Source organism: Gopherus evgoodei, chromosome 17 (genome assembly GCF_007399415.2).
Source record: "Gopherus evgoodei ecotype Sinaloan lineage chromosome 17, rGopEvg1_v1.p, whole genome shotgun sequence".
NCBI lineage: Eukaryota > Metazoa > Chordata > Testudines > Testudinidae > Gopherus > Gopherus evgoodei.
The window spans coordinates 13,458,518-13,471,785 of NC_044338.1; the positions used below are offsets into that span (position 1 = coordinate 13,458,518).

At 41.7% G+C, this 13,268-nt stretch overlaps 1 protein-coding gene across 2 annotated transcripts in view; it reads left to right on the plus strand.

Annotated features, from left to right (window-relative positions):
- CALN1 (calneuron 1) overlaps positions 1-13,038 on the plus strand; it is a 233,342-nt gene extending 220,304 nt beyond the window's left edge. For both annotated transcript variants that reach the window (XM_030536900.1, XM_030536901.1), the window contains exon 6: positions 6,428-13,038. In XM_030536900.1, coding sequence (XP_030392760.1) covers positions 6,428-6,555 — 128 coding nt within the window. In that variant the 3' untranslated portion in view covers positions 6,556-13,038. The remainder of the gene's footprint in view (positions 1-6,427) is intronic.
- Positions 13,039-13,268: the final 230 nt, after the last annotated feature.

Genomic DNA, 13,268 nt, shown 5'->3' on the forward strand with positions numbered 1-13,268 from the left:
GCTGCTGACCCAGGGTATCCTTCAGACACGCTGGCTCTAGTTTTGTCAGTGTTAGCCCTTTGTAGCCTCTTCCCCAACAGAAGAGAAACTGCAGTCACTCTCCTCCCCTGCAACCTCTTGCAACAGCTCTTCCTCCATCGAGGTCCATCACAGACCCTGGGCCATATGTTGCTTGGCCCATGTTATAGATGCATGCATCTTTGTTACCAGTCACCCTATATTCAGATGTTCATATCTGGCTGCTGCTCCTGCATAGCTCATTACCTTTGCTGTGCTTTCTCTCTCTGAGCCCAGCCCCTTTGTCTCATTATCACACATGAACAAGTTACACACGCACTGAACTACACAGGGCCTATTCACACTTGGCGACCCCCCCACTCCTTCTGCTTTAAGAAGATCCTACTGCTTTGATGTGAATCTTCTTACAGATAAAGGTTATGTAGCTCAATCTCAAATTGCCTTCTTCTAGTAAGTCTAAGTCTCATCGCTCTGCCTCTCCTAGAGGGACTCTTGACCCTGACCAGTTTCAAAAGAAAGCTCACATCTAACTACTGTGCTTCTTGCAAGAGCACCCAGCCACTGCTGCGATTGTGGTGTTCTCTGGAACACCATGCTCGTCTACTCGATTTTGAGGAGAAAAATGGTTAGCCTCAGAGAGCTCCAGTCAAACAAACTTAGAGGAAGATCTAAATGTTCTGCTTAAAGGATTTCATTGCTCTCAGTCCTTCCAAATAGGAAAAAACAAGCCACAGCCATGATGGTACAGAGCCTAGACACCACTACGGACAGGTCTCTGCTGTAAAATGCAGCCTTTCCTCATTCCAAAGCCCCCAGCCTTCTCTTACCAGGGAGCGCTGTGGAAGGCTGGCAGTAGAGCTTGACTAGCTCTGATCCCTGTTAGCTGAATGCACCTAGATGTTCATGGTAGCTGTCTTTTCTCTTACTTTTCCCACTGGAATAAAGGCAGGACAAAGCCCATGAGGCAGTCTTTAAAAATCAAGCTCTAGGACCAAGCCATCTGTCCAGTTTGCTCAAGACCACTTGAATTTTTTGGAAAGGGGTGAACCTCTATACACATAAATCATCTTCCCAGAGAATGGCATTGGCCAGCTCGGTGGCTGCCACAGCTGCATTCAAAACCCTTGCTTTGTATCACAGCTGTAGGCATTGTAGCTCAGTGGGGGTTATGTTGCATTACACAAAACTCTTGTAAGTAGACAGATCAGAGCTATAGGAAGATTATATTATAATGGGTTGTCTCTGAGAGCAATTTTGTACAAGGTGGCAGCTTTCCTTTTGGCAGGCAGAGCAGGAATTCACACCATTCGCACAGAGGAGCCTGCCATAAGGAAAACTGGGGCCCTGGGACTGACAGATTCCTCCTCCCAGCTGAATTCAGGATCTGGCCCTGACCAGATGAAAAGTTTGAGCACACAGCTCCATTAGACTCAGCATCTCTCAGGATCAGCTATCTTGTGATTAGTGAAGGGACTCTTATGCATGATTCATAAAACTGTTCTTCTTCCTCTCCTCCCCCATCACCACAGTGTACAGTACGCAGTGCAGGAATAATTGAGGCCCACAGTGAATCACCAATGATTTATTCTTTGGAGATGGAAATGGAAGATTTGTTTGTGCCTCAATAAGTTCAAACAAACTAAGTTCCTGCTACTCGTATATCAAATAAAATGTTCCACAGATTTTAAGCATGTTGCAAACTTACTGATGAATCAATTTTTTTCATTTGCCAGTGTTCTAGATAACACACAGTCCTGTTGATTGTCTCCCTTTCTAAAGAGAAATGCAACTGGGCAGGCATAGAGTGTGCTGGGGTGCATAGGATTTCTTATTTGTGGCCACCCAAATACTGTCTCATCACATCAGTGAGAAGCATGAAATAATCTTGTTCATTTGTATAATATACATTCAGTATGTCAATCTTCTATTAAAATGAATACAAGGGGCTGAAATACAGTGATGCACAATATAAGAACCAAGACAAGAGAAGTAGGCAGACAGGAAAAATATCAGAGAATACTCGCTTATCCTAGGCCTGCTTCTGATCTCCGTTATTTCTACACAACTTCTATAGGATTGCTCCTGAGCTTTACTGCGGTATGCAAGATCGGACTCACATACCCCACTTTGCAACTATTATACCCAAGTGTAGATGTCGATTAGTAAGTATAGCATTTGCAAGGCCATTATCACTAGCAGCACAGCTACATCACCAGATTACTTGAAACATTTCCTTCAGCCTGATTCTGCCATTCCTCAAACAGAACTCCCACAGACTTCACAAAAAGTTTCACATGCAGGATACAGCGTTGCTATAGAGTAAGAATTTTGCAGTATGCATTCATCAAAATGCTAGAGGGGTTGTGTGGTTTATCTGTCACTCACACTTTTTCATAAAGACTTTGGTTTAAACTCATTTCTCATCTGTTCAAACTCAAAAAAATTGCATGTACATTTCCTCCTCGATAGATATACTTTTTATGCCACATTGCTGAGTACTTCATCAAAGCCGCGCAGTTAATGCAATTGGATGTTTAATCTAAACAATACTGAACCAAGTATATAGATTAAATGAGAGTTCCTTTTGTGCCATTTGAATCTCTCCTCCATCATCATCAACAGGAACTAGACATCTAGCTGCTCTGTGTGTCCTGGGACCAAGTATCCCACTTCATAAAAGGGACAGATGGACAGACAGACGGATGTATGCACAGAAAAAAGTTGAGATCTAAACATCCCCATAGGTGAAGAGAAATCAGGTCCATCTCTAAAACTAAATGCACATAGGGCATTGTTGCTGTGTAGACAGATACCTGGAACTGGCCTGTGCCAACCGACTCAGGCTGCAGGGCTGTTTCATTGCTGTGTAGACTTCTGGGCTTGGAAACTGCCCTGCCACCCAAGCCCCGTGAGCCAGAGTCAGCTGGCATGGGCCAGCCGCAGGTTTTTCTTTGCTGCGTAGACATACCCATAATTTGCACTAGCTCACTTTTTCTTTCAGCCATGTGAAAACCAAAGTGCATTCTTAAGTGTAGAAATGCTAGTAAATAAAGTCTTTAACCCTTATAGCCCCTCGTTAGGCAAATTCTCTCCCTTTTATAGATGAAGAAGCCAAGCCTGAGAAGCTAATGCCCATATTTAAAAAAAAAAAATGCCCCAAACCTTGGGACACCATGAATCTCAGCTGCTTATTTTCCACTTACTGATGTTGCTGATGAGCACCTCCTGCTCCAACTGAAATCAGCAGACGCTGCAACTGCTCTGCTTCAACACCTCAGAAAAGAGACCTATGGGCTTGAAAACTAGAGGCCACTTTTGAAAAACATCTCCCCAATGCTCAAGGCCTCCTAGTGAATCAGTGTTAGCGTAGGGAGTGAAACACCGGTCTCCTGCCTCTCAGTCCTCTGCTTTAAGTAATGAAATCTTTCCAGTGCCATAAACCTTCCTTGTGTGCACTGTTCTCTGAAAGTATACAGCCTGTGGATCATAGTCTTATATTGACTCCAGACAGACAATCAGAAGGGGCTGTAAAGTGAAATTATTCAGCAGTTCTGGTTTCATTTAGACACTGGGGCATATGCTCTTCTCAACTGAAGTACTGAAGCACCTTCTTAAAGTACGGTCTCTGGTATTCCAACAGAGCGTGAACTGTAATTTATTATATGTTAACCTTGCATACAAGTTCTACCAATTATAATGGCTCACTAAACCATTATCATTAAAGATTAATTTCACTGCAGCCCTCTCCTGATGGAAATTATAGGAATAACTTCTTATTGCATCTTAAGCTTGTTACCTAGAAGCACAACTTCTGAAGGCTGGTACATCAGAAGATTAAAAACTAGAGAGCCTTGCATAGACTGACTGTCACAATTGAACAACAAAAGCTCATTCTGATTTCTCACTTCCTTGTAGACTTTGCACATGAGAAAGCAGCATTATCACAAAACTATAATGCTGGCCATATGGACCAGTCCTCCAGGACTCAGGCACCCTAAACTCAGATTGCTGTCACTGGCAAGATCGTACGATCCTATTCTGCAGGAACAATGTTAGGCCATTACGGTTGACAATGAATTTTTGCATTTTGTCCTTTCGTTGGAGGAAGCTTTCAGAAGTGGGGGAGAACCCACAAACTTAGACATAAAATAATGAATCAGTATTAGATGTAAAAAACACAAACCCCACCACCCAGAGAAGAAAGCAACAGTGGGAGGATAGAAGAGGAAAGGTACAGACTAGAAGTCAGGATTTTTTATTTAATTTAATTTTATTTTTTTTATGCACCAAAAGAGTAAACAATATACAACTGCCACAATAGGGATTTTTACACTCTGTCTGCATGGAACTTACTTGACTGCTCTATTGGTTTCTCTGACCTAGGAAAAAAAGGATGCTAAAGAAACAGCCATTTCAATCAAAATACCACATTTTGAGAAGTAAGGCCATACTGAAGTGTCATTGCAGGGCAACTACCATTGATATGGAAGCAGGTGTTATCAATCAAACTTCCTTACCTCCTTACAAAAGTGAGGAAGAAACGCTAACTCTCAGAATTTAACCTCTGGAGCTCCCTGACAGTTATGAACAGCTTTCCCCACCCCGCTTTCTGCATGCCTTTGGATATTCAGGTTCCAGCTGGCATCAGAACCAGAAGGGCAGGGTATTGTGAAAGAAAACCCATTCTCATGAAACTACCAGCCCAAGCTTTCCAGACTTGAGATGTTCAGAGACTCTTCTGCTCAGACTTTCAGATGTTTGTCAATACTGGAATAGTATCACAGTCATTTGAGGTTCTCTCATTACTAGTCTGACTGCCCATGGAGGCAGCAACTTCATGTCCATGGGGACATGGGGATGGGGGAGCAGCGGAGGGGGCACCATATCAAAATTTAGTGATTACCATGGTTGTTATGGAGAAGGTTTATAATCACTAGCAGTAAGTCAGTGCTTTCCATAGTCAATCAGCTATGCCCTCTCCCTCTCCCTCACACACACCAAAAATAAGAGAACTATTGGCTGCCTAGCACATACAGATAAGACAGATTTCATACTTCCTGCAACAGTGGACTTAAAGATACACCGAGTTGTTATAGCCCTTTAGTACTGTAGCAGAAGCTACCTAAGTACCTGCCAAATATGAATCGTTACAATAACTCTGCAAGATGGGGAGATGATCTGGAGGGGAACATTAGCTTCTGCAAGGTCACAGTGCAAGCCAGTGGTAGAGATTAAAAACAAAACAACCACAGCTCCTGACTTCGAATATTCTATTTTGACTAGTAGCCGATACTCCCGCTTTTCTACAGGATATTTAGAGAAGTTTTCCCTCTGTTCTGTAAGGCTTCCTTTTAAAAGGTTTTCAATAGGTCTTCTTTTGCCTGTCCACTGAAAATGTTAAATGCGCTTCCTGGAAGTGATTACACCATATTTAACCATGGCCACTGGGCACAGTCTTATGAGCCCCCATCTGGAATACGCTGCTCAGTTCTGAGCACGTCATTTCTGAATCCCTTCCAATTTGGCTACATCTTTCCAGTCAAGACCAACACAAGTGATTTATAAGGAAAGATTAATGGAGCTGTATCTAAAAGGACTAAAGAGATGGTCAGTTTCTTTGGTTAAACAGCAAATTTAAAATTTAAACCCTTCTAATACTTGTAAACAGTGTTTCAATGCCAAGAGGAGACAGCAGTGGGTTAGGATGATACAAAGGCGTTTTAACTAGGAGCAACAGGTGAAGTTAGTGAACATTCAGGGTGAATACAATGAGAATGGATCACCTGGTTGTTTTACAAGCCATTTCAGACAAAGCACTAGAAAATATACTGCGAGCACGCAAATCCTGCATTGGCAGAAAGATGCTCTAGATGGCCATAATATTGAATCCAAGCGAAGGTTCCAATGTTTCTCTAGGGACTATAAAAGAAATAAACAAACTGGGATGTTGCTAGGATACCTGGTGACCATCTATATTGATAATAAGAGGCCTTGAATTTGCCCTTTAAATTTACTATGTGCCAGAATTGGGGCAAACAATTGGCTCAACAGTCTCCCTTTGAAGTGCACAGTGGAGAATTTAAAATTACTAGTATGGAAATCTGGAGTGGAAATCTATGGAAATGCAACTTTTTCTTAATCAGAAATCAAACAACTGGGGCTGTCTGGAGTCTGGGGGTAAATCTCAAAGGAAGGGGCTAGAGGTTTAACCATGCAAAGTCAGACCAGTGAAAAAGGATGACATTATTGGGGTAAAATTCAATTGATATGTTTTTTTTTGCACAGCGATTACAGATGCAAGAGATGTTAAGTGCTTATTACAATGCAAAGACTAGCTGGTGAAAGACTAAATATTTACACTTGTAAGAGTGTCATCTTTACCTTCTCTATTTTTTCCCTTCCACTTTAGTTCACTCTCAGAAACAGAACAGACAGACCTGTGTACGGAAGAGCCTTATATGTGCATTTGCCATGGCCTTTATTATAAGCGTCATGTTGATTGCAGCCAACCAGATCCTCCGGAGCGGCATGGAATAGCCTTTCACCATAACACTGTGAACCAAACTAACCATGCATGCGCATGCCAACGGGTGAACTTTTTCCTCAATCAACTTTGAAAAGGAAAATAAAAGGCGGGCAGATAAAGAACCAGTCGACAAGGAACCCGAGGCCAGCAGTGTAATACGGCTTGTGAATCAACTACATCCTCGTGGCAGGGACATAAAAGGGCTGTCTTAATGCTTTAATGGTTTTGTTTCCTAATGCAATAAACATAGAGGAGTCCTGAATTATTGCTTTAAAACAGCGGTGGTAACTTGGAGGACTCACTTTCATCCAGAGTTATATTTTGTGATTCTGAAGCAGCACAGCCTCACGATCTATTTTTGTGGGCTGTCTTTTAACCTGCGGGCCAACAGACTATTTCGAGCAGCTATCCAGGAGTTCTACATTCCTAGGAATGTAGATCATAGTGTAGCCACAAGCAAATACAGTTTTACTTCACATACTTTGCTACATTTTCCCTTATGACTGTGCTCGCAAGTCTACAGCAGTGGAGGGAAGCTAGAAAGTCCTTGTATAGTATTTTCAAATTTTAAAAAGGAAAATTTGCTAGTATTGTGCAATTTCTATTTTTTTGTTTTTAAACCCACCTTTGACACAAGATTGTGGGGGAAGCACTTCGTGCAATTTTTTCTGTTTCAATCAGGGCTTTAAAAAAAGCTTGCTTTAGCACATGGGCCTTTTAAAAATCTGTGCACAGTCTTCCTACTGAGTCTGCAACCAGCGCTATCAATTAAAGATCATCATATCTGGCTCCATCTGTGCATCAAATGTCACTTGTTTTCAATCAAACTCGCTTTTGCCCTTGCTCTAAATTGGTCTTGGACAAGCTTCTCAGACACCAAAATCATAGAAGAACTCTTCCAATAAAACAATATTTGTTGGAATCCTGGCTCCAATCACATGCCTTGTTATGGAAATGAGGTATCAGAAGTCTCTATGCTAGGCACCTCCTGTAAAAAAAATATATATATATATGTCGCTCACACCTTTGACTTTTTGGTGTTGTTCGTTTTTGATCATTTGACCGTTCTGTCTCTTATCAGGGGCAGTTTTCGCCCTTGTGTGTAGGCTCATGGGAGAGAAAACTGAAAAGCAGAAAGCAACAAGCAGTGGAAGAGCTCAGACTAGAAAATACTGCCATATGGTACATAGCATGTCAGCCGTTCAGATCCTGAGAGTTACTCATTTTTCCTGGAAGAGATTTTTCACGAGTGGCATAAACAAGATAGGGAGTTATGTAGTCAAAAAGGTACAACACGTACTGGGAAGAGCACAAGGACCACGCACACTTGATGCCAGGATCAAGTATGGAATTCTTATTTTTTTAAACGAGGCATGATCCTGCATTTAGCTTTGAACGATCCTTGCGTCATCTGGGTATGAGGTATGGAGGAAAAAGTCACCTGCTATTGTCAAATGGACAGTGTGTGTCTGGGGAGGAGAGAAGGCACAGGGTGTATTTCTTTAGATACCTGAGTGTAGGGATAGAGCCATAAGAGTGCTGGAGTCTAGTGCTGCCAGCTACATTAGATGCCCCCAAGGGGGTGGAAAGTGTCACTGTGAAAGTGGGGCCAAGGAGCACATGCTTCACCTTTTCAAAGGGAGGCAGAGCTTCGTCTCCAACACACACTTCCCCTGGACTCTCAGTGGAACTTTGGGTGTGCCAGCCAGAATCACTGCAGAGACACAGCATAGTCCATGCCTTCTCTCCCCCCTACAATGAAGCCAAGCCTCTTCTCCCTAATCTGTCCTGAAAACTAATGTCATATCTTTTTGTTATATGTAATGCATATTTTTATTAGGTCTGATTAAAAAGTGATCACAATGGAAACATTCCTTCCTCTTCTTCTGCCTCCTACCCCATCTATGGACAGTTCAGCCATTCACAGTGGATGTGTTCAATATCTGGCATGGATTTGCATTTCTCTCCCCACACCCTTTCAAGCCTAAATCCACAAACTTTTCATCATCCATCTTTTCCCTGTTTCTGAGCAAGACAACTTTCTTTTTCAAAGCAACCATGCAGTTTTTCTGCTTAGGTTTCAGGATGACAACACACACCCCTCCCTCATTTCTGTTCTACTGTGGCTAAAATTGGATCAATGAGCAGAATATTCTCTGAGAGGCATTCTTTCTCCCAGAAGGAGAGATTTACATACAGTATGGGACAGGAATGGACTTCAAACAAAATCAAATCCTGGGAGAGTTCTAAACACATGCGTCTCATTGCCAGGGAACAGAGATAGAGTTAAAGGCTTTCTGTAAGGGACCCGACAGACCTAGTCGACTAATGAGCATTGTGATCTTGATGCTGTAAATGTGGATGACAGTTTCATGTCTCAGGGGCATGATGAAAGTGGCATCACCGGAACACAGCATCAACACTACTTATCACTGGGTGATGGTTATTAACAATTTGCAGTTACTGCCTGGAGGCTTAACACTTCTTGCTTAATATTCCTAATCGATGGACCATATTGGTGCCTTTTGAAAGTTAGAAACCAGCGTTCCACACGGAGAGCAACTGAAGCCGGAGACAAGCGTTCAGTCGTGGCCTGACCCAGCCCCCCAGTGTAGCTTCCTGGGGAGCTGGATCAGATCACTGGGGCCAAAGCAAGACCCTTCCCTCTGGTACAAAACTCCCATTGAGATCAGTGTGAGTTCTGCCTGAGAAAACTTGGCTCTGGGTACATTAATGGACCAACATGGGTGTGTTGATCAGTACAGTAATAGTAAACAAAAAAGTCACCAGCGTTTGGCAAGTCTCAATGATTTTAATCATCTCCAATTCCTGAAAACAATGCATGGATTTCAGTGGGTGTTCTTTAGGTTTTAGTTTACATAAAAAGAGGGTTGTAATTTCATATTGTTCAGCATAAATATTAAATTACTACTACTAGAATGTTATTAGGTTACATAAAAGGACTCAAAAACATGTTTCGGTTCTTGGTCAGTTACTTAGAATTAGAGAAATCCAGAGCCATGTAACATTTGATTCATAAATAGGAATTCGACTTTGAAAAGTCATCCTCAACCACAGTTAAAAGCTCTGTTCTCATTCCTGCATGGAGGGGAGCCTGGCATGCAACAGGAGTGGGATAAATCCTGCCCTCCAAAATACAGGCACACAGTACTGCATGTTTAGTACTATTAACTACTGCACATGGGCATTTCTTGCACAATCGGTCACTCACTCCACCACGACACTACATAGGAATTTCAGTGGCTGCTCCGCATTGCCATTCGGTATGAAAAGGCTACCGCTAAGGCAATACAAGACATGTGCACAGTGTCACAGAAACATGCAACAATTTCTTAAAGAACATGCAGCCCAACTTCCTTAGTGTTAGTCAAACAGTATTCGAGCCAAGAACTGATAAGCGTAGCCTGCCTTTTGGTTCATGCATCATTCCCAGATTCTGCAAATACACTTGTATGTAAGGGCTTGTCTAGGTGGAGGGCTGCACTGGTTTGTCTAACTATGTGAAATTCAGATTAATTTAAACTGGTGGAAAACCCCTAAGTGGACACACTTATTTCAATTTAAGTGTAGACTTATTCTGGTTTAGCTAAACCAAACTAAGCCAATGAGATTTGGATTGCATCAGTTTGATCAAGCCAGTGTAAATCTGTGTGTAGACAAGCCCTAAGCTTTTGCCATTGATTGGACAGTTCTTATGTCTGTTTGTTAGTGAATGGAGAGTTACAGGCATCTGGAATTTGTAGTGTGGGATTGCTCATGTGGATTTACTGCTTCCTAATTGAAGGACAAACTTTTTAAAAACAGGAGACTACTGAACAACAAGAAAAAGCTCATCTGATAATAACTGGAAATAATTTTGGTATTCTCCAGTATTTCCATGAAGACGGAACAAATCTGGAAATTTCTGAGCAGCTAAGCGTATGAGCCTCACAAAAAGCTGAATATGAGGTTGTTGGTTTGTTTGTTTCTTACCCTGCTCTCTACAGGTTTGGCAAACTGGGACTGTATCCATGTAACAAGGATTCTGGCTTGGTCTTAGGTGATCCAAAAATGAAATTTTAGCCAGGTTCAGGAATATTTTTCATCCTGATGCTCTACATTTAAAAAGGTAGATCTTGGTTTTCAGAAGACATTGAGCACCTGGTCACTTCAGTTGGAATTCTAGGCACTCAGCACCTCTGAAAAATGTTTTGAGGTTTTCACAGGGGTTTATTTATGGTACAGTCTTGGATCAGGAAGCAAGACAGCTTTGTGTTTTTTTAACCTTTTGCTACCAAGTTGGTACTTGCACCATTGTTATGGTTACAGCAAGACTTTCCACAAGAGAATGCTTGTAGCAAATTTGGATATAAATTCAATTACCAGTCAGGAGATAATGAGCATTTTGCCCAGACATATCTTAGAAAATTCAGTTGACTCTCTGGAACAGTTATCTTGTGATGAATCCTAGGGTCAAAGAAAACTCTAAACCATACCCCAACACACTGAAAGTTATCATCTAAATTTCTCAAGCTGTCTAGACGAATACAGAGTTCAGCACAACACATTTTATCCCCATCAAGAGAACTGAGAATTCTGTCTGAACCCATTTATTAGCTCTGATCTCTAATACTACCTCCATGGCCCTGCTACCTAACCTTCCTCATCACCTCTGCACCGCACATAATCTCCCTAAGAGACTCTGACTTGGGGTGGCAGAGTTTATGGGGACAGAACATGGATGAAGACATCTGCTTCTCAGTCTACCTCTTACTCCTCTCACAAGATAACCCTATTCTAATCTTGCTGAAGCCAGAGTTAAAGTTGTGCATTTGAATGTGATTTTGAGGGACTGGATACAGACAGGTCACACTAAGTATTCTAGGTGTATACTCGCAGACTGATGTTTAGATGGCAGGACCTGTGAATTTGCTCAGGAAGTTGGTATGGCTTTTACTGGCAATGTCCTTGTATTCTAGTGACTGTATCCAAAAGGTAATGCACTTGCACAACATAAACTCTACATTACAGGGGGTGAGGGGGAAAGAGGGGAGGTCATCCCTGCCCCCCTCCAGGAGTTTAGATGATTTCAAGAATATGTCATCCTAAGATTATCAGTCACAGCATCCTAGTGAGCTCTCATCTGTCTATGTTATTGATCTGACTGAACACAGAAAGCCCAGAACAAAGACTGTACAGTAATTAGGCCAATCAATAGGTGTTAGATTAGTGGGGGAGAGAATCTTTCTATGCTTGAAGTGTGTTGTGTGCTTCTGGCTTCCTATGAAGAACTCCAAGAATGCCTGCTGGAACTCAGCACAAGACTGCGATCCCTGTCCACAGTTCCAATGCTGTAGATGAAATTCCAGTTTGAAGCACTCACATAATACAAGGAGTCTTATGCCATTCCCTCTCCCTTATCCATTCAAGGTTTTATATTTCACTGCAACTTTTATGCGCATGTATGTACACACAGTGCTGTCAAGAACGGTCGTCCCTCAGAAGCAAGAAATTAACAGTCCCAATTTAGATGGAGGTCTGCGACAGGAGAAATGGTATTTTGATCGTCCACAGAAAGGAGTTATGATTAATAAGAATGAGGCTCTCTATAATGCATTATATCTGGTGGTAAAGTAGAGTTTGCGGTGTTAAATTTAAAAAAAAATTGGTCATCTTAATCTCATAAGAGCTTTAAATCTGACCAAGTGTCTTGACTCTCATATATTCATGCTTAAATGGAGGAACAAGTCTTATAGGAGCCATATCTTAGTGAAATAGACTATACTCTGATGTCAGGAAATCTAGTGGCAGAGCTGTCAGTTTCTAGGAAAGTAACAGGCTTTATTCTAAGAATTGAATAGAGAACATTCACTTTCGTCTCTCTATTTTGACTGCCGTTTTCATGAGTATTATCATTGATTCTCTTTTATTCACGCACATTAAATTTTAACTTTCTGGGTCAAAAAGGGAACACTCAGATTTCTGCCAGAAATATTTCTTATAAATCTCAGGAATATTCAGCATCTCTGAATGGACTTCCCAATTCAAGTCTGCAAATTCTAATGCGCTCTCATTTGGAAGGAAGAGGGGCAAGTTAAATCCTAGTATTCAGCCAAAATCCCTGGGAATTTTGCTTGAGGTTGAACAGAATTAGGAATGCATGATTTTCCCTCCCTGCCCTATGGTCAGCTACACTGAAAATTCCTCTTTGTAGGGAAGTAACACTAGTGATGGGGCGGGGGAGGGGAAGAGTAGTAATGGGAGGAGTGTGTGGGAAGATGGGGGGGAAGCTAATATAATCAGCGCTGATTTGTTGAAAATGTTCTGACCAGCTCTACTCATTCAGTAAAGTATTGTCAAAACATGCCATTGTCAAAAACAAAGAGAGACAGATTTTGAAGAACTTTGAGATGCAGGGAGGACATCAGATCAAAAAGGTCAGGTTGCGCTCTCAAAACAGATATTTTGACAATTGTTTCTCTCTCTCTCACACACACACACACACACACACACACACACACACACACGTTTAGTTCCAATGCAGAACAAACCAGATTTTGAAACCATGAAAGTTTTCACAAGCTGGTATTGTTTTTTTCTGTCCAGTTCTATTCAAAGAATGATCATTAACAGGATCCTAAAAAGAGAAGTCTGTCTTTGCTTTATCATCACAAATAGCCAGCCCCCAGGACTGCTGTTCTTTTTCTCCCTTTAAACTGCATTC